Source organism: Magnolia sinica, chromosome 7 (assembly GCF_029962835.1).
Source record: "Magnolia sinica isolate HGM2019 chromosome 7, MsV1, whole genome shotgun sequence".
Classification (NCBI taxonomy): Eukaryota; Viridiplantae; Streptophyta; class Magnoliopsida; order Magnoliales; family Magnoliaceae; genus Magnolia; species Magnolia sinica.
In genome coordinates, this window is record NC_080579.1 from 93074078 (window position 1) to 93096389 (window position 22312).

The 22312-nt window shown below is 39.1% G+C and overlaps 1 protein-coding gene across 1 annotated transcript; it reads right to left on the minus strand.

The window, feature by feature from the left end:
* Positions 1-1659: 1659 nt before the first annotated feature.
* Positions 1660-12788, minus strand: LOC131251742 (proteasome subunit alpha type-6). The gene is made up of 9 exons (XM_058252662.1): positions 12575-12788; positions 12306-12400; positions 11927-12008; positions 7992-8088; positions 4895-4953; positions 4644-4726; positions 4428-4523; positions 2907-2966; positions 1660-1951 (listed from the first exon to the last, which is right to left on the minus strand). Exons 1-9 carry the CDS (start codon positions 12648-12650, stop codon positions 1859-1861), a joined length of 741 nt encoding a protein of 246 aa, XP_058108645.1. The 5' UTR covers positions 12651-12788; the 3' UTR covers positions 1660-1858.
* Positions 12789-22312: the final 9524 nt, after the last annotated feature.

Sequence of the window (22312 nt, forward strand, 5' to 3'; positions counted from 1 at the left end):
TGTGGTAGACACCGACGCTTGTTGCCCTAGCAGGTTTGGAGAAGAATACAAATAAAGCTGATAAGAAAAACAGCAAGTGCGGCCCCAGGTTGAGCCATCTGGAGGATTGTTCTGCCGGGCTGCGTAGGGGATGGAAAATGTCCAAAAATGTCCCCAACTTCCCATTCGTGACCTGCAGGTGGATGGTTAAGAAGAGAAACAGCCACAAACAGATAGATGGTTAGGAACAGATACAACCCACGATCCACATGCAACTTAAAAACGGCCCGAGATCAGGGTGATTAGGACCAACGGTCTGGATCACAAAAGAAATTTACCCACCTGTCCAAACTGAAAACCAAATTCCTAATATGCATTCCTATAATTCCTCTTTGGATAATATTCAGCTGTTACAAAACCAGCATGGGTCATGGGTCGCCGCCCATTGGGGTATCATGCTGAGCTATAAGTAATCCGAAGCGTTTATGTTGTGGACTATAGTCAAGGTGTTCTTTATCCATTACGATGTGTTCGTAAAGGCTTATACAGGCTAATACATGTAGGTAACACGATACAGGGTGAAATGAGGTGCTTTTTTTTTGGAGGCCATATCGGCCTTATATCGGCCATTATGGGGCATAACGGCCATTACCACCGTAACAGTAGAAAAACAACAGTGTTTTTGTATTTAAATTAATTTTCCCCATTTTATTTTTTTTCACTTTTCTCATTCGAAAAACTCTCCTATATCATTTTATAATAGATTTCAACAACTCTTATTCTAGTTTTCAAGATTAAAATTGTAGATTGAAGTGATCTGAGCAAATAGAAACCTCAGAAACCTCCTAGTGCTTTTCTAAATTTTTTAAAAAAAAAATAAAAATTGAAACAATAATATATATACCCTTTTCTTTTTTCTTTTTTTTTTTTTAATGATTTTTAGTTCATTGTGCTTGTAAACGTTAAAGACATACAATCATTTTCATAAATTCACTAGACAGCTCGATACATCAATCTCTCCAAAGAGTGGACCATTTCACTACCATAAACATGTTTTTTTTTTTTAAAAAAAAAATTATTTTAAATGAATACATATTTGAAATGTTTATGTTATTCTGAATTTTTTAAATATATTTCTTTTCAGAATTTTTCAGGTAAAAGAAAATTTTCAGGCATTACAGGAGTCATAACAATCACTAAGCCCCCACATCGGCCTTCGCGGCTGATACCCATATCGGTAATGGTGGTGGCCGTTACAGGTTACCGAAACGGAATACCTTGACTATACTCTAAACGAGCCACCTTAAGAAACTTAACATCACTGCCTGTAGATGAATTTAGAACAAGGAAAAAGCCATCTTCAATGGCTCACATTCAACTCTTAACAATTAAAGGCTATATGATCATCACTGCATCATGATTATGGGATAATAGCTCATTTATGATAGTAACAAGAATATGGACGGATTGAATAATCAGAACATCTTGCCATGTGGGCCATGGTGGGCGATGAGTTCGTGGATCCAACAGTATCGATATCCAACTGGCACAACTTTCACCACATTGTAGGGCCCACCATATGGACCTCATGCATCACTGTCATGTGTATCCACAAGTGGCGTGGTGATGATGGGTTTTGGGATGGCATTTAGGACAGCAAGAGATACATGGAAGAACGTCTGGGAGAAAGAAAAGGGATTTTGCTTTTCGTAACACCATCCCATGATTTAATGTAAACAGAAAAGACAGTTACGGCGGTATTGGCACATGTTTGATCATTTCTACTACAAGAAACAATCACCAGTTTTGAATGGAATTGGAAAGGACATCAAACGTCTACTGAAACCAGAATAGTGTGCAACAGTCGCTAAACATTTACTCAGTCACGCTCGCTTATGGCGGTCAAGTGCTCGTCAATCTCCTCCGTCAAAAGCACCCTGAAAACTGGATTATCTGCCCTCACGACTCCCACCTATGGAATCACACCCACATTCAAGAGGATTATCAGTACATTGCTCAATGTACTAAGCAAAAAGATCAGTACAAATACAGGAATCTACGTTTGATGAGTTCAACCTTCTTAATAATAATAATAATAATAATAACTTTTTTTGGGATAATAATAATAATTATTATTATTAAAGTCAAATCGAATCAACACTCACCAAAGCCAACTCGATTATGCTTGAGAACTAAACCAATTATGCCCAGTAACCTTTTCGCTCATTGGTTTTGACTGAAACCAAACAAATGGTTCTAGCACAAGTGGATTGATCTCAAGCTTGAAATATTTTATATGATTAAATGGGTGTGCTCCAGTGGGTGCTCTGGCACCATCAAAACCTTGCAGTGAGACAGACCAGATGTGAAGCCCACATGATGTATTCACACCATCCAACTCATCCATCAGATGAGTAACTTCCAAAAAGCCCTAAGGCCCAATGCTCAGCCCGATGCAAACTTGCAGTGGACTACAGCAAAGAAAAACAAGCTAAGTGGGAATGCCTACCCTTGAATTTCACTGGGGGACACCTGAGTCACAAAATGGCCAGATTTTTGGCATGGCCCTTCATCTAGCCTGGGTGAAGAATCTGAACAGATTGGATTCTATATATATACAACGTGGTATGTCCCCCACTCTAATAAGCAGTGGTTGTTCCCACTCAACATGTTCGATGTGCTATGGCCCACTGAAGTTTTGGATTGGGCTAATCTTTGGAGGCTTGGGATTTTCGAAGTGACACATGATGGAATTCCATGCACACATCACTGGGCCCCACATCTGTCCCCTATATGGTGGGTACTGGTACCAATGGAGTGAATCCCCATACTTAAAAGGATCATCATCGCGGTCATCATTGTAATGTTTTTCCAGATATTTGGGGTTGGCTATTTGGTTAGAAGGATATGAAAGAGAAGATCAATACCTCAATTTCAGTGGCCTTGAAATCTTCTTGTAGAACCGATTGCAGGGCAGATATTGCAGTCTGAAAAACAAAAGAAATGCAGTGGTATCAGACATTCAAATGGAAAACATGTATAATGGAATAAACAATATATTTTTTTTCAGACTGTTTATCCAAAAGCAAATTGACTTCGAATTCTCTAAACAATCCAACACAGGTGTGTGGAAGGCATTAAAGTGGCGCCACTCTCAAATTCCTTCCATTTCATTTCCCAGTTGAAATGGAACAGATAGGGACAATCCAATCGAATTCAATCAGAGCCACCCCCATCTAGAGCTGAAAGTTGGGCGGGTTGGGTCGGGTTGGTGCTCAACCCTAGCCCAACCCAAGGTTCCTATACCTCAACCCTAACCCAACCCAACCCAACCTCGGGTTGGGAATTCTCAACCCAAGCCCAACCCAAGCGGGCTCAGTCAGGTTGGTTGGGTTGGTCAGGTGAATACATGCTAATATTTTCATTATTACATTAGTATATTTTATTTCAATACACGCCTTATTTTTTGTATATATGATTTTATTAATTATATATGTAGTTATTTATGGTAAAGAACTTCACTTTTTTCTAAACAAACAAGCTAAAATATAGGACTACTACTCCTTAAAAAGTTGTGTGGCGTAGCACGCAATCTATTTGGAAGAGAGAAATCCGGCATATCTTCTTAGCACGAGTCCTTGGATATGAAGTGGACCAATGAGACCCAACAGCACTAGAATTTCTTATACCTTCAACACAGACGATCCACACGCAATTATAATTTATTAGTAACTTATATATTGATCAGGTTTGGGTTGGGTTGGGTTGGGTTGGGTCGGGCAACCCGAGACCTCATCCCAAGCCCGACCCAAGTTTTATCAGGTTGGTGTTTGTATGGCCCAAGCCCGAGATCAAACTTGATGCATCCTGCCTGAGCCCAACCCAATGTCGGGTCAGTCAGGTTGAACCCACCCAACTTTCAGCCCTACCCCCATTCAAACAGGAACTTGAGAGAGCAAACACATTAGCACTATTTCTTACCTGTGTCCATAGTGCAACTCTGGAAGGATTATTTTTTTTCTTTGCCAGTGTGCAGCATGCCATTTAGCATGTGGAATAAACTCTACAAACCACTGATTGATGAACTTTGACAATGGATCCAGAGCGTCCAATTAGCAGACAACCTCTTGTAGGCATAACTATCCGATCTGTAGGCTGCCCAAATATCACACCAGTAGAGTGTTCATTGCAATCCAATCCAATCCATCAGGAAGTGACCCATCAGCTGGTCACCTCAGATTGATTGACAAATTTGCTACCTCATCAGTTAAGAGGGTTAGGCCACTAACTAAATGGTACAGGATGCACACTGGAACCAGCCTTTCTTTTTTTCATTTTTCCTTTTTTTTTAAAAAGAAAAACCATACCATTAAAAGATGGGCGGGCCTTTCTTTCTCTGAGATGAAAAAAAACAAACATGCTAAAATTCATTTAAAAGAGACATTTACCTGCACCGTCTCCTCATAGGAGAACGCAGGATCATTCTTCATTTTTTTCTCCAAGAAGTTGATCGCTTCTTGTTCTTTCAGTCCGGCACTTGTAGCCTGAAATGAGCCAATACATACAGCTTTAGCGGTATTCTCAGTGCTAAGGCATGGATATGGACATTCTAAAAGAATGACTTTTGCGAGAAATGAATGACTCAGCCAACAATCTTCGAATACCTTATGACCAAAATAATGGCCCGCTGGGTCACACTTGAATAGCTGAGGACCATTTTCTTCATCAATACCCAAAACCATAGCAGCTTCATAATTGAAAAGGGAAAGGGAAGCAACGAAACATCAGGAAAAAGCCAAAAGAAAAACTGAAAATGATTTCAGCTACTGAATCAGAATTTCTGTGCATCCTTGAACTTAAAAAAATAAAATTAAATTAAAATTAAAAAGCTTTGAAAGAAAGGGTCAGTACGGACCAACTCCAAGAGGTCTCATATAGGCATGTTGAGTATAGATCTGCGATTTGTCGGCAATCCTGTGCATGCATTGAAGGATATCAGCATGCTGGATACACAACTGCTTTTAAAATTCACAAGACAAATGCAACATCAGCACTCATGGCACATGGCAAGTTCTAAATTACAAGCAGGAGCAAGATAGAAAGCATAAAAACATGCAGTTGATCACTTGCAGAAAACCTAAACCAAATTTAGGAACTGAAGATTTTCAGATAACACTAATAACCATCGTCATCATCTAAGCCTTATCCCAACTAACTGGGGTCAGCTAGATGAATCCTTTTCTGCCATTCCACTCTATCATGGGCAGTATTCAGTTATACCATAGGTCATCAAGTCTTTCTTAGTACCTCTACCCATGTCCTTTTGGGCCTTCCCCTTGCCCTTTAGAGCCTTCAACTTGAACCAAATGACTCCTAACCGACGCAGTTCTTGGTCTCCAATCCACATGACCAAACCATCTTAGTCATCCATGCGCTGATAATAACACTAATAACAGTAACATAAATAATCACTAAGCAAATATGTGAGGAAGTCATCCATAAGCTGAGAATTTTCACCTTCCAGATCAGGGCTGGCACCATTTACCCAATAACCAGACATTTTCTGACCCAAGGAAATCGGATACAGATATGGGTTTTTTTTTATCCGATTAAGAAATTTTACCCGTTTACCTGAATTCTAAACGGGTTGGATACAGACATTACCATGACCATATCTTACCCGATCACCCGAGGATTTTCATAATTTACCTAAATGATTAAATATTAATATATGATTGCTGGACATCTATTGGATGGTTAAAATGAAAAAAATCCAATGGCCCTATTTTAACCAACAAGTGTTCACGAATCAAAGGTTAGGATTTCTTGACCAATGTGATTTTCAGATAGTGACTTAGAGACGGTGGGTTACACAATTTAGTCAGTTTAACTTGGGTTAATGCACAGCCACATGTACAATTTCTAGTTCCCTTGTATTAATCATTGTCTATGCCTGAGTGCCAAATTAGTAATTGTGGAATGGGAAGGATTTAAGATGTTATGTGAAATCAGGGTTGATTTATTGTAAGAACATATGGTAATTGCCACACCATATGATCCAGCAGCATGGGGCCTGCCTTGATGCATGGAGAGCCATCCAAGTCTCCAACCCATCCACAACACAAATGGGCCATGTAGAAGGAAACAATGTGGAAATTGCTTTAGGCATGATTATGCATAGCTTCATGTGATGTGCCCAACCCAAGTCTTGGATTAGGATCATTCTTGGGATGTACTGTGATTATGGGGTGGCACCTAGATGCACGAATTGGATTTCAAATACATAGTGATGCGGACATCAGTGGTGCACCCTTTAGAGTGTACCAGAGGAGGAGGCATCACTAACAGAGCACTGGATCGGAGGAGTTGATGTGGATGAATGTTGGATCCATCGGACCCATTTTCTGACACGCTACAAGTGCAGGAGTGACATGACCGTACCTGACCATAGATTCATGGGTTGGATTTCACACCCCACCATACGGGTGTTTTTAGTTTTATGCGTTTTTGTTCTTTTTTCTTGTTTCAAGAGTTTTATTGCACTTTCTTCAACTTTTCGTCTTATTTTATTATTTTTCTTGTTTTCAGAGGCTTTATTGCACTTTTACTTTTTACATATCTTATATATACGTTGTGAAAAACCCTATTTTCATTATTATTGAATGAATAGAAATTCGTCTCTTTTCTTCCTCTTTATTCAAGATATTAAAGTTTCAGGATTGGCCCTTGGGTGTTGAGGATTCCACCCTGATTTCAGGTTTCCTTCTTTCTAGATCTTCGAGGTGCAAGAAAAAGTAAGAATCATCCTCTTTCTTTTCTTTTCACGACAAAAGGACAGGTACTTTCTTCATTTCGAACCCTTCATTTTTCACCCCTTTCGTTTCTCTCTGGATATCCCATTTCTAGTTTGAACGGAAAAGAAGGATGGTTAGTCAGTAGAATCAAATCCAAACTTGACTGTAGCCTGACTTATGCTAAATCTGGGATATCCTCATATCCCTAGGTCCTCCCTTTTTACTGTTTACGCAATTTTATGCTAAGGGGTATGATTCTGACGGAATGACCTCATCTTTGTGTTGAAATTTATCTAATCCCTTTGATTAGAAATGGTTAGTTGATTTGTGTATTTATTTGAACATTCTTTAACCTGATAATACATACACATAAGATTAGGTCATCACATGTCCCTGCATCACATGGCATGCATGGTCCCACACATCTCGAACGTCTCATATCATCGATTGAAATTCTTTTGTTACATTTTTTATGGCGCTGGACGCTGGTGATAATAAATTGGGTATCTAATTACCCAACCATCTGTCAGATATAGACACAGAGTCGGAGATTATCTAGGGAAATCAGATATGGGTCAGATACAGATATTGGAGGTCCAAGTTGGATACGAATATCACATAACACAATATCCAACCCGTTTACAGCCCTATTCTAGACTCTAATATCCCAATTCCCAAGTACTCTAAAATGAAGTTTCAGTAATATTTCGAGGTAATATTCATGACGCTTTCTTAGCCCAGAAATTGTAGAGGACTCCCTCAATATTAATAGGTGACTTTAGGAGGAAAATATCCATGGAGATAAGAGCACATGATAGATGATACTTTGGGTCTATGTCAGCTTTCAGAGTCATATATACATATAATATAGGGAGAAGAGGTACAAGCAAGGTTCTTCAGCAGAAAAAGGACTATAGGACCTCATCGTTAGTCAGACATCAGTTATCCAATGAGTATGATTTTTCAGTGTTTCTTTTGTGCCATACATAATGCTACTATTGGTGTAGTATGAAACTGAACATTAGATGAAAGAAATATTTGATTGTTCACAGAATGCTTGGCACTTCAACCCAACTGGTGGGTAAATAGACACGTGATCAAGTAATCTTCATTCAAAGCCAGCAACAAGATTTCAAAAACATACAAAAATAAATAAAAATTAAAAATCTAAAAATATCTTTGCACTGGAAATTGATAGAAGAGATAAAATTCCCTTACCACTTAGCCAATACATTCACGGGCATCTCATATCCCCATTTGAAGCGAAAATCAGCTGCTTCTTTCCGTGCTTGCTGGACCAATGACCTTGCATCAGCTGAAAAATAAAAATAAGGAGAAATTTCACCATGCCTCTTTTTCCTTTCTTTTTTTTACAGCTCATAATACAAAGATAGCGAACAAATAGAAACACTCTAAAAGAAAGACAACTCGCTCTCAGAAAACTCATCAATCAACTAAGCCTTATATTGAACTTGTCAGCTCACAATTTTTTGAACAAAAACATCAATAAACAAATCCCTATTTGTGTTTTTTTCTGCTCTGATAATTAACATTGATTGTGAATTTGATTGTCTCGTCATTATAACTAATAAAATGTGCACCTGAACAAAAGTGCAGAAAGGAAGTGGTTTCCATTCATGTATTGGGGAGGAGAATGATAGCATCAGCCCATTAAAGAGGGCCACATGCAGGAGAGCCCTGAAGAAAAAGCGCACCATAATAGCCATAACTGTGCAGCCATTTAGACCCCCTCCCCCCGACGGATTTGTGGCTGCTTTATGTCTAGAGCTGTGCATTTTGTACCCGAACCGGTGGATCAGGCCCGATCAGACCCGATCTGACCTGATTCGAACAGAACCGATGGTCAGGATCGGTCAGAATCGGGTAGTGTAATTCAAATCCGAACTATTTTCGGATCGAATTCGGATAGGCCCGATTCCGAACCGCCCCGATCCGGAACCCGATCCGATTGGATCCGATTCGGACCGACCCGATCCGGACCGTGTATATATATATATATATAATCTTTTTTACTTTTACCGTCTAATCTTTACATTCGGCGCCAAAAAATCCCGCCCAACTCTATCGCTCTATCTCTCTCTATCTCTCTATATCCGTCTCTCTTTATACGTCTCTCCCTGTTTGTTGAAGAAGAATCTCTCTCCCTATCTCTTGAAGAAGAAGGCAAGGAGAAGGCTAGCAATACATTGAAAAATAGTATTTCCATCTCTCCTTATGTGTGGTCTCTCCCTGTCTCTTGAAAAATAGCAGGCATCGGGATAAAGCTGCAGCTTTATCGTCGTCTTCACAGGCAGACCCAGGGAAGCGGATTGGCTGGTGTAATGTTAATAAGTTCCATGGGTCTTATTACGAGGTATGTGTTATATCTAAACCGTCCATCCATTTAGCAATACCGTATTAAGGCTTGAGACAAAAAATAAGATGGATCTAACGATTAGGTGGACCACACTACGGAAAGCAGTGAGGGATTGAACATTTACCATTGAAACCTTTTTCAGCGTCATAGAATTTTTGGATCAATATCAAATTTGTTTTTCCCCTTCATTCAGGTATGTGTGATCTTATCAAATTTATTTTTCCTTTTCAATCAGGTACTTGTGACCTTACGAACAGATTGGATGTAAAATAAATGTTATGGTGGGCCCTATAAATTTTTTAACGGTGAAAATCATTATCTCCGCCAATATTTATGGTGTGGTCCAGATGATCTTTAGATATGATTTATTTTTTTGGATAATGTTGCAAAATGATCTCTAAAAATAGATGAACGGGGTAGATATAATAAATACATCACAGTGGGGCCCATGCAACGTTGATCTCCTTTGAACCGTTCTCACAGCTCAGAGCTCGAGGAGCGTTCGTGCTGTCTTTGCACGACACGTACTAGAGCAGCTGGCTAGCTACATGATAGCTACAGACGGGCATTTATAAAGCTTTTTCTAGAAGCCAGGGAGGGGAACGGTCCGAACGGATTGGCTACTCCACCTGACACTAGCCGCATGGCTGGAAGTCGGTGATCTGTGGGCCCCACCATGATGTATGTATTTCATCCATTCCGTTCATCTATTTTTAAATATGATTTTAGGTTTTATCCCAAAAATGAGAGGGATATACATCTCAGGTGGACCACACCACAGGAAAACAATAGTGATTGGATATCCATCATTTAAATCCTCCTAAGGACCATTGTAATGTTTATTTGACATCCAATCTGTTGATTAGGTCATAAAGATCCAAGTGAAGGGGAAAAACAAAGATCAGCTTGATCTAATACTTTTATGGCCCCAAAAAGTCTTTAATGGTTGACGTTCATTAAACACTGTTTCCTATAATGTGGTCCACTTGAGATTGGGATATATCTCATTTTTTTTGTAATACCATAAAATAATCTATAAAAATAGATGAACGGAATTGATGAAATGCATATATCATGGTGGGGCCCGCAGGTCACCAACCACCAACCAGGGGGAATAGCCAATCCGTTTCCGCTGTGTAGTAGCGGGTGTAGAGCTTGTCGTGCGAAAGTCTTTCGCAACGAGTTCCTACACTTGTAACTTAGGTGGGCCTATAGTGATTTTTTTGAGAAATCTACTCCATCCATCTGTTTTGTGAGCTCATTCTTGGACACAAGCCAAAAACTGATCTGGATTAAATATTCAGGTGGGCCAAAAATGAGAGGATTGAACGTCTACAGTTGAAATATTCGTGTGGCCACAGAAGCTTTGAATCATGCTAGTATTTGTGTTTTCATTTCAACCCAATAGGAACGACGTTATAAACGGAAAAGATGGCATGAAACATCACCATAGATGCCAGGAACGTTTCAATGGCAAGAATTTCCCTAAACATTTTCCTTTATTGCGGCCCACTTGAGTCCTGGATCCTATTCAGTTTTAGTCTCAAGTCCTGAAATGATCTCACAAAACTGATGGAAGGTGTGGATTTCTCGCAAACATCATGGTGTGCCCCACCTAACTTTAAGTGCGGTAACTTCATGTGGAAGGCTTCTGCATGAAATCTGCATACCCGTTGACGTGACGAGACGTCCTGAAGTTTGGCAGGTGTACCGTGCACCAGCAGTGTATTTGCATATTGATGTTAGCAAATTATGTGGGTCCCATCATGAGGTATGTGTTATATCCAAACCGTCCATCCATTTGGCAAGCTCGTATTAAGGCTTGAGCCGAAAAATAAGACAGATCTAAAGATCAAATGGACTACACTTCAAAAAGTAATGGGGGTTGAACATCTACCGTTGAAACTCTTTTAAGGGTCACGGAAGTTTCAGATCAATATGAAAGTTGTTTTTCCTCTACATGCATGTAGTTGTTACGTTATTGATAGATTGGATGGAAAAATAAACATTATAGTGGGCTCTACAAAATTTTAACGGTGATTATATTTTTTTTAAAAAAGAACTTAATCCGAACAGTAGCCAATCAGATCCGACTCAGCTTTTTTGACCGAGTCGGAGTCAGTTCGGGTCAGTCTAACGTTACAACGGATCGGATTGAGTCAGATGACTCAGACTCGGTCCCGGATCTGACCGAGTTCGGGTCAGGCCACACAGAACTCGGACCTGGTCGAGTTGGGCCAAATCCGATTCGACTCGGTCCGATGCCCAGCTCTATTTATGTCCATGTTTTTAGAAAGTGAAATACCAACCTTGTGTGTGTAAGAAATCCACTCCATCCAATAGGTTTGCCCCATCACGAGGATCATTTTTGCAAAATTCAAGCATATCCACTTATCGAGTGGACCACACTTGTATTATTTATGTCTATGGTATAGTCCACCTAATGAGTGGATATGAATTATTTTTGCACTAATGGGGCATCCAAGCACAAAGTTAGGCCTCCCAGCTAGAAGAAAACAACAGTGGGTCCCTACAAAGTTCAATGTAAAGGGTCCCTTTCCCAGTATTCATTAGTCGAACCGTTGATTGAGTCTTGATTTTGACATTGCACTTGTCCACTACTTACAGATCAGTCTTCATATGCTTGGTTTGGAAATCGTATCACTTTTAATCGTATACTGCGTCATAGTAAGTGATTCATGGAAGTGAAGCATTCATAAGTGAAATTAATCCACAATTTTACATAGGGAAAAACAAAAATCTTAAAAAGCAAAACCTGTCATCCCAGTCGCCAGCAAACCAAGAAACTTTGTAATGGGAAAAAGATGAGTGACGCTTGTTTGGTCCAAAAGCTTGTCCTACATCAGATTGTTTCGATGCCGAAAATCAAATCAGGTAAAATCAGATGCCAAAACTCAAATCAGAGATCAAAGAGGTTTTACAGATGAAATGGCCTTTTTTTGTGATCGAGACCATTCATCTGGTGTAATTCATCCTGAAATTCTCATCCATTGAACAATATTGAGTCCGATTGGTGGCCTGAGAGTTGAGCAGAAAAAATCAAGTTTATCAAATGGGAGGAGATTTCCGGGCAATGCCCAATCATGATGGGTCCCACCAGATGAACAGCCAGGATGCAGAAAAATCATACTCACCGGGACTTTCTTTTGCGTGACGACACAGACGGAGTCCTTTCCTCTGACGCCGATCGATGTGATCCCGGACGCTTTCACTGCCTTGAACGCATACTCTGTTGATTTCAACAAAAACCCACCAAAAATCACATATTTTCACCCTCCAGTGAGGTGGGAAAGGAAAAAAAAAAAAACGCAAAGGGAAACCCTAGATTATGAGATTCTGTGCCATTTTCGGATCTGTAAAGGGGAAAAAAAAAAAAAAAACAGGGAGAAGCAGAGATTCTTACCAACTTGATAGAGGCGACCTTCTGGGGAGAAGATTGTGATGTGGCGATCGTATCCAGCTCCAGTTCCTCGACTCATGATTTGATTCTTCTTCGGATTTTCTCGTTTTAGGGTTTTGTATTTTGGGGTTTATTGGGAGATCGGCGGTTGTCAGCAAAGATTTCGTACCGTGTGTATCTTAGGGGTCGTATGGATGCCCGTAAATTTTTTGCAGTTGTCAACACGTTACACCCGAAAAGAATTCGAGTGTAATCAGTTTACAACTTATTTCGCTTTTATTTGGTAATATATTCATAGGTAAATAGACTGTATGCTTGGCTAATTTCTAAAGTGTTCACGGTGAATGAAGTAGGGGTGCACATCGAATCGGTAGGACCGTGGAACTGGATTGGAACCGACCAAACGGTCCGGTTTGATCCGGTTCTAGAGTGCACTGGTTCCAGTTCGGTTCCAAAAATCAAAGAACCGATTACATCAGTTCGGTTCTCAATTTTAGGGTATGTAGAACTGAACCGAACCGTGAACCGATCCATAGAACCGAACCGTGGAACCGAACCACGGAACCGAACTGTGAACCAAACTTGGAACCAAACCAAGAACCCTTTGATTGTTTCCATATTTGACTCATGATTTATGGTTTACAATGCATTATTTGATTGTTTCTATAAATGTAATTTTGCACATCTTATACATTATCTAAACCATTCGTCAAATGGATAACAACATGAATGAACATAGGTTAAATTATAAAATAAAAGATGTAATTGGGCTGGATCATAAAAAGCCTAGAACCGTAGAACCTATCCGGAACCGAACCGGTTTTAACGGTCCAGTTCTGGTTCAGTTCTAGGGTGCTAATGGTCTGATTCCGATTCCGAATATCTTAGAACCATTGGGAACGTTTCGGTTCCGGTTGCACCCCAAAACCGGATCAAACTGACCTGTGTGCACCCCAAGTAAGTATTCATTATAGAACTTAGATGGTGAACCTTTCAAAATATGCAAAAATCATATAAAAAAGACTTGATTTTTTAGGGCATTAAAGCATGCGGGCAAGCAGTAAGGCCCATATGTAATATAGAAGTTTTTATTGATTGACATCCATCCTTCCTTCATGTGGTTCATTTCATGATAGACAAGTTGTTTGTTAAGGCTACATTAGAGCATTAAGGAAAGTACGTGATGGATAGGTTAGATATACCATGTGCATTAGGGGTGCACACGGTTCGGTTTGGTCCGGTTCTGGGGTGAAACCGGAACCGAACTGTTCCTAATGGTTCTAGGAAATTCGGAACCGGAATTGGACCGTTGGCACCCTAGAACCGAACCGGAACCGAACCGTTAAAATCGGTTTGGTTCCAAATCGGTTCCATGGTTCTGAGCTTTTTATAATCCAGCCCAATTACAAGCCCATGTCCATCCATGTTGTGGTCCATTTGATGAATGGTTTAGATATTGTATAAGATGTGTAAAAATATATTTACGAAAATAATTATTCTAAAGAAAATAATTATAAGGTATGCTAAAATACATCGGTTTGGTTCCATGGTTCGGTTCCACGGTTCGGTTCTACGGATCGGATCCACGATTTGGTTCTACGGATCGGTTCACGGTTCGGTTCGGTTCTACATACCTCCAAATCGAGAACCGAACCGTTGTCACCGGTTCTTGGATTTTTGGAACAGGAACCGGAACCGGTGCACTCTAGAACCGGACCAAACCGGACCGTTTGGTCGGTTCCGGTCCGGTTCCACGGTTCTACCGGTTAAATGTGCACCCCTAATATGCATTACAGTGGGCCTCACATATCATAAGTATAAATTAATTATTGTGTTCTAATATATATAATGTCTTTTTAACTATAAATACATGACCTATGATTTAAAACATAACTTTTTATTAGATTTTATATTACATATGAGAGTTGTAATCTATTTACCGTCGATAAAGCCTTACAGGCAAATACATGCATCCAAACAGTCCTTGTAATAAGATTATATGTAATCCCTTTACAGCTTAAGGGCTCTAAACCCCTTATGTTGATCGAAGATTCCTCCCAAAAGCCCTCTTTGCTTTCCCAGAATCTTATTGATTCCCATGGGTTTTAAATCCACTAATTTACATAGGATTTTAAATCTACGTTGCCAAATGACACAGATTTGATGATTCATGTGGTGGAAAGCGTTTGGCTGGTGGTTGTTGAAGCTCTGTGAGCCCAAGCATGATGAATATGTTTTATCCACACCATCCATCCATTCTGCCAGCTCATTTTACAGGCACGATTTGGCCAATGACCCCAACACTAGCCAACTAGTTGGTGTCAAAGCTTTGTGAGCCCTACCATGGTGGTGTATGTATTTTATCCATACATTTTGCAACCTCATTTAGCCCTAAAAGAGGTAGATCCAAATATCAGTGAACCACCCTATAGAAAACAATGTTGATTGAGCATCATCTTAAAAACAAAATTAGGCATGCTTCTTTGCCATCCAACCTGTTAATAAAGTCACACAAATATGGATGAAGGGAAAACACAAACATCAGCTTGATCCAGAACTCGTATAGCCCTCAAAAAGATTTCAACAATAAGCGTTCAATCTACACTGCCTGTGTTGCAATCCACGGGAAACAATGGAGATTGATTTCTCAGGGTCCATGTAAGTTTTGACCAAGTTGATATTTGCCTTTTCCTTTCATTGACAATCATGTGACTTTATGAATAGGTTGGATGGCAAATAAACGTTAGGGTAGGCCCCGAGAAGATTTCAATGGTAATTGGTGGTCCACTTGAGCTTTGGATCTGGCTCATTTTTTTTACATGTGCCCTAAAACGAGATACCAAAATAGATGGATGATATATAAAAAAACAAACAACATTTTATGGCCCATAGAGCTTTAACATCAGCTAGACGGTTGGTGTTGAGGACTACCAGCCAAACCACGTCCATGTGGCGGGCCAACACTTAAAAACCCAAGCTGTTTTTTAAAATAGGTAATGCTTGGTATGGATGAAAGTAGGGCGGGTCGGGTCGGGTTGGGCAGGGTTGGTGCTCAACCCTAGCCCAAACCAAGGTTCCTATACCTCAACCCCAACCCAACCTCAGGTTGGGAATTCTCAACCCAAGCCCAACCTAAGCGGGCTCGGTCGGGTTAGTTGGGTTGCTCATGTGTATATATGCTAATATTTTCATTATTACATTAGTCTATTATATTTCAATACACACTTATTTTTTGTATCCATGAATTTATTAATTATATATGTAATTATTTATCGTAAAGAACTTCACTTTTTCTAAACAAACAAGCTAAAATATAGGGCACCTACTCCTTTAAAAGTCATGTTGTGTGGCACGCAATCTATTTGGGGTAGAGAAATCTAGTGTCTTATTAGCTTGAGTCATCAGAAATGATGTGGACCAATGAAACTTGACAACATTAGAATTTCCTGTACCTTTAACACAGACAATCCACACTCAGTTATAAATATAATAAGTAACTTACATATTGATCGGGTTCAGGTTGGATCGGGCAACCTGAGACCTCAACCCGAGCCCGACCCAAGTTTTTTCGGGTTAGTGTTTGTATAGCCCAAGCTTGAGATCCGACTTGATACATCCTACCCAAGCCCAACCCAATGTCAGGTCAGTCATGGGTCGGTCGGGTTCAACCCGCCCAACTTTCAGCCATTGTTTGGATCACGTACAATAGGCCGTCAGCCCGGCCCAGCCCATTAAAAGTTCAAAGGTAAGTTCTCAATTCTTATTCTTTTTTCTTTTTTTCCTTTTTCATCTCTCTCAACTGGGCTTAAACATTCGAGCCAGGCTCATTCTAGGTTTGGTTTGGACTACTTTGGCCGGTTATAGACCTTGGCTGAACTTCGGCATACGTTGAGCAATCCAAGCCAAGCTTGGATAGATCTTGAGCTAATAGCCCTTGCGGGCCTCCCACGGAAGGTCTACTATGCCAAAAGTGAGAGAAAGCCCATTCCTCTCTTTCTTTTTTGGGCTCCCATGCCATCACACGGGAGGGGCATGGGGACTTAAAAAACAAAAAAAAACAAAAAGGATCCTATCAACTTATTCCTAACCTGGGATGATATGCTCATGGGATTTTACTTCACCATCGAGAAACGAATGAGAACTTCCATCTCTTAGCTTAGCTCAGACGTGACTGTCCTAATCCTTCCCAATACCAATCCTAGTATTAACTATATAAAAATGCTTCAATGTTCTAAAAGCATTATAAGTTAAAATGCTCCTAGTTGCATTACCAGCCGTTGATCTAGATTATTCATTAGGTCCCATGTATATTTCATGGGCTACCATGCAAATGTTACACCCACCTGTATTTCAATATGGACGGTTGAGACCGTTATACAAAAATACGATAAATAAAAACAAAAATACGTTAAGTAACTCTAAAGAATCATTTTCCAAGGTAATCACAACCATCCCAGCCATGGCCTGGAGAAAGAATGGCTATAGAAAATAAGCCCAAATCCATGAGCCGTTAGACTTCTTCTAAGCGTTGAGATTTTTGTTACAGGATAAGTGGACACAACAAAGCAACGGCTTGGATTGCCTAACCATGAGCCACACTTTATCAAAACCTGCAAATACTGCTATTTGGACGGTTCTGATTTGAGTTAGTTTTTTCCATGTCTACTTGGTTAATGCCCAAGTATCAACTAATAAGCTAAAACTCTCACCTAAATCATGAAGTATGTTCTTATGCATTCTGAATAACAAGGAGTTAAATGTAGACCATTAAATACTACTGACTTTAACCATCCACTACATGTCTAAAAATCAGGAAGTTAGGATCACTTATAAAGTGTGGATTTTGGGTTATGGCCTATCTACCAATAGGTCCCACAGATTTGACGGTTTAAATTGAGGCACATGTATGCTACACACATAATTTCTATGCACGTATGTAGAGTATTAGACTCTGCCAGAGTATCAAATGCTCCAACTCTCTCACAGGGCTATGAGTTATAGTGCTCCTAGGTGCATTGACATCCATTGATCTAGATTGTTCAGTAAGTCCAATGTTTTTTTTAGGGGCTACCATATAAATTCCACACTGATCAGACAAAATCTTAACCATTTGATCAATATCTTTTAAAATGAACGGTTGAGACTTTTACACAAAAATATGTTAAATCAACAATTTGATCCATCTATTTGTTAAAGGCAACCGTGGATTGCTTGTAATTCCAAAGAATCCCTTTCTTAGGCAACCACCACCATCCCAGCTATGGCTTGGAGAAAGGATGGCTATAGAAAATTAGGCCAAAAAAAGAAGAAGGATGGATTGGATCACACGATCAATGCAAATTTTGCATGGTGACAGGTGAAATGTCCTGTGGCTTAATGGACTATTTAGATTGATCAGTTAGAGTGTACAAGTTAACTGATGGAAATGAAAGCACCGTCTTTGGACGATTTTCAATATTGTCCGTTTGCCTTTTCCATACTTGAATTTAATTCGTATAAGAAACAAGACTACTGTTATCTAAAAAATGAGTCGGGATCCTCTGTTGTCAAGTCAACAGAGAATTCCTGTTACCCTAATGGTTTGGCGTCCGAAGCAGTTTTTTATTTTTTTTATTTTTTTAGTGAGTGGTGACGTGGACCAATGAGAATTAGGGTATCAGGAATTCTCTGTTGACCTGATAACAGAGGATCCGGACTCCTAAAAAATACAACACTTCCGCTTATAAAATGACAGTTCTTTAAAATGAAATATATTTTTTAATAGTTTCCAAAAATCATCCTTAAGTTATTTGGGTGGAGATTGTTGAGATTAACTTTATGAAATTGTTAACATTGACTAACTTGTTGGGACCTGTGAATGCACATAGAGAGGAATCAAACAAAGTAACCACAATCGCGCACAAGCAAATTTAACATAGAATATTTCGAATTTATGTGAATTTTTTTTTTTTTTTTAAAGCATAGCACAAAACGATAATACATGCACCGTGAATAACAAAGTTATAAGAAATGAAACACTACTGATTCAAAGCCCTAAGAGAAAAACTTTGACCTTTTCTCTCTCCAAAACCCTTTTAAACCCTTAATTACATCTAGCATTAACCCTAATTCTAATTACACCCATATATTTAAAGTAAAATGGAAATAGAAACAAATTGGGCAAAAACGAGTAAAGCTGCACAACCCATGTACATGTCACTTCAACTAGTTGAGACGCGTCAATTAGTATGGTCAACCTGTCAACAAAAGTTTTCAACCGGTGGAATGCTCCAAAATTTGTTTAGAAAATTTTGTCCAAAAAAATGATTTTTTTTGATATCCTTCGATCGGTCAAACGGTCGAAGGCCCTCGTTTCAGCATAGATTTAAGACATCCGATTTTTAACAATCTCCACCACGACTCTAATCTTTATGCTGCAACACACCATGTTCGATCCTCTATTTTTACTTCGTCTCCATCATAACTCTACAATTATCGCTTCTCATATACAATCCGTCTTCACTTAATATTTGTTATACATAGAAAAGTCACACGTAACTTGAACTTTTCTATAGGAACTGCCTTGGTAAGCATATCCATCAAATTTATACTTGTATGTTTCATCTTGAGAGTCATATCGACTTCCTCTAGCACCTGTCGGATAAAATAATGACGCAAATCAGTACGTTTAATTCTATAATGGTAAATTGAATTCTTTGCCAAATTGATTGTGTTTTTGTTATCACTATTAGCTAGAGTTGTACATGAACCAAGTTAGCTCGGTTAGCTCGCTCGACTCGACTCGAAAAGGCTCGATTCAACTCGGTTCAAAACTAAGTTCGAGCTGATAAAATCATATCGAAAAAATTTTGAGCCAAGTTTGAGATTTCTCAAGATCGACTCGACTTGGATCGAACCCCAACTCGAATCGAACTCGAATTGAACTCGGATCGAACCAGTTCGGTGACTCGGTTATTTTGATATTGATGTTGCTCAGCAAGTGTTTGACGAAATGACTCAACGAAGTGTCGACTGGTGGCGACGAAGGTATGGATATGAAACAAATACCCTTGTATCTTGGTTTTTATGTTGCCTACTGAGTGTTTGATGGAATACTTGTAAATCGATGATGTTGCTTTACATTTCATGAGAAATTGAAGGTACACTCCATGTGTTTGAGAAAATGTCACAGGGGCTCAATCTTGGCTTGAACTTGACTCGAACTGGCCCGAGCTACTAATCGAACTGAGCCGAGCTGGCCAGTCAAGCTCGAGGATCGAGCCAAGCCGAGTTCGAGCTTGGGTCAACTAGTGGTCGAGTTGTGCCAAGCTCGACTTGGTTCGACTCATGTACACCTCTACAATTAACCGACACAGACTCCTGTTAAAACCCCAATTGACTTATCATTCTTCGTAACCAAATAAATTTTTTGAATGTTTCTGTAACTGACATGTACTCAACTTCAGTTGTGGAAAGTCCACCACAGACAGAAGCTTTGACATCCAATTGATTGCTCCACTCGCTAACGCAAATGAGTAATTGGAAGTCGACCTTTTTTTATCCATACTACCCATGTAATTTGAATCCACATAGCCTACTAACTCGTCCTTTGATTTTTTTTAAATGACAAGACGTATTACTACGTACTTGGAATATATCATTTCACTGCTTATTAGTGTTGCTTGCCAAGGTTAGATATGTATCTGCTAACAACACCCACCGTATGTGAAATATCTGGTCTTTTACAAACCATTGCATATATCAAACTGCCAACCGCAATCGAATAAGGCACACTAAACATAAACTATTTTTCTTCATCCATTTTAGGACATTGCTCGTAAGAAAGCCGAAAATGAGTCACATGGGGAACATTAACTGGTTTTGCCTTCTCGATCCCATATTTCACCAACAACTTCTTAAGGTATTTAGACTGAGATAAACATAGCATGCTTCTCTTTATATCTCGATATATGTCAATGCTGAGAACCCTCTTTGCAGCCCCAAAATCTTTCATCTTAAATGTCCCTGATAGTTGAGCATTCAGTATGTTGATATCAAATATGTTATGACTGGCGATAAGCATGTCATCGGCATACAATACTAAGATAATGAACTTCTAATTACTCAATATCTTGTAATAGACACAATGATTATACTCACCCCTGGTAAACATTTGACTCATAATTAAATAATCGAATTTCTTGTACTATTGCCTAGGCGACTGTTTTATGTTATGTTTAAGATCTTCAAGGATGCTTAAAATATTTTTATTGAATCACAACTGAAAGAATGATAATACAGTTAGCAGTTAAAAGGAATTCAAAAGCAACCCAAGTGGTTGAGAGGCATGTGGGAGGTCGATCAAGAAGGCAACCAAGATAAAACCATGGTCGACAAAGTAAGCGGTCGATAACCCGACAGAAGTAAAAAAGAGCACCCAATAGGCGTTCAAAAGCAAATCGAGTAGCGGAGAGGTGTCCAAAAACAAACCGAGCAACCTAGGGAAGCCATGAAATGGAATACGACTAATAAGCTAGGTCAAGCGGTTAAAACGGAAAGATACGGAGAGTAGTCGAGTGGAGCGCGAGCAAGAAACCAACAAAAGAGATGCGGTTAATGTGTGGCTGATGATCAATTAGTGACAAAAAAACACAACTTTATCGAGAGAAAATTAATTTGGAGAAGAGATTTACTAAAAGAATGATCTAGAAAAGAGAAGAATCTATAAAGTCCTTTTTACTACTGTTATTCTACCATATTTCTGACACATATAATTTTACGAGAGTTACATGGTGTATTTGAGATATGCAGAGATACCCGAAGAGGATTTTATAATGGTACAATTGGTGTCTATCGAGTAATGTCACATCATCCATAAAGCAAGGGTGACTAAACGGAACATGGTCGAGTCGATAAGAAAACCTAAAGCGGTTTATAAGGACATGTGGCAGGCATAGAATGAGGGTTTCATAAGGTTATTAATGCTGAAATGGTTATAACAATGTCAAAACGTGAGAAGCATTCAAATTGTTAGTTTAAGGTTATAAATAACAAGAGAATTTAGTAGAAGAATGTGTCTCATACCAACCAAACCAAACCAAATCTATCTTTCGATTATCTTATGCTCCTTAATATTAGTTGTCATTTACATTCCTAAGTGTAATCAACTTTATCAGTCATTTACATTCCTTAGTGTAATCAACATTATCAGTCATTTACATTCCTTAGTATAATTCGTAGCAGTAATTAAGTAGCTTTTAATTTTAATTGTAATTCGAGTATACACTCACATGTTGGATTCAGTTCGTGTATAGAGCAAAGTTCTCCATTCATAAAGGAGCTTTGCAGTTGTTCTTCATGACCAATTGTAAGTATTTCCTTTTTGTTTTATATTTTTTGAAAAAGCTCTTTCATTTGGAAGGCAGAGGTGTAACTCATTTTCAGAGGACAAACCCCACCGTCTAATAATCTGCTAATCATCTTAAGTAGCATTGTGCAGGTGGCTAAATAGGTGACTAATCTTATTCGATCTTGACCATATATGGTTGATTTCCGACATATCTGCCTATCTTAGCATTTGGAGTCATAGTTGTTCAGTTTGAATTGAGCTACACAATCAATTCTGGTGCACCCGCACAAATCATGTGATTGAAATTGAAACTAACAAAAAAGGGACAACAACAATAAGGATTGGACATCCACGGTTGAAACATTCATCGGGCCACATAAGTTCTAGATCATAAAAAAAAATTTTGTTGTTTT

Bases quoted from the DNA above. Each gene is read 5' to 3' on its own strand.
- LOC131251742 (XM_058252662.1), bottom strand. From the start codon at position 12,650: ATGAGTCGAGGAACTGGAGCTGGATACGATCGCCACATCACAATCTTC. The intron at 12,401-12,574 runs GTAAGAATCTCT...TGAAATCAACAG, and splicing joins AGGTCGCCTCTATCAAGTTG to AGTATGCGTTCAAGGCAGTG. The intron at 12,009-12,305 runs GTGAGTATGATT...AATCTGATGTAG, and splicing joins TCACGCAAAAGAAAGTCCCG to GACAAGCTTTTGGACCAAAC.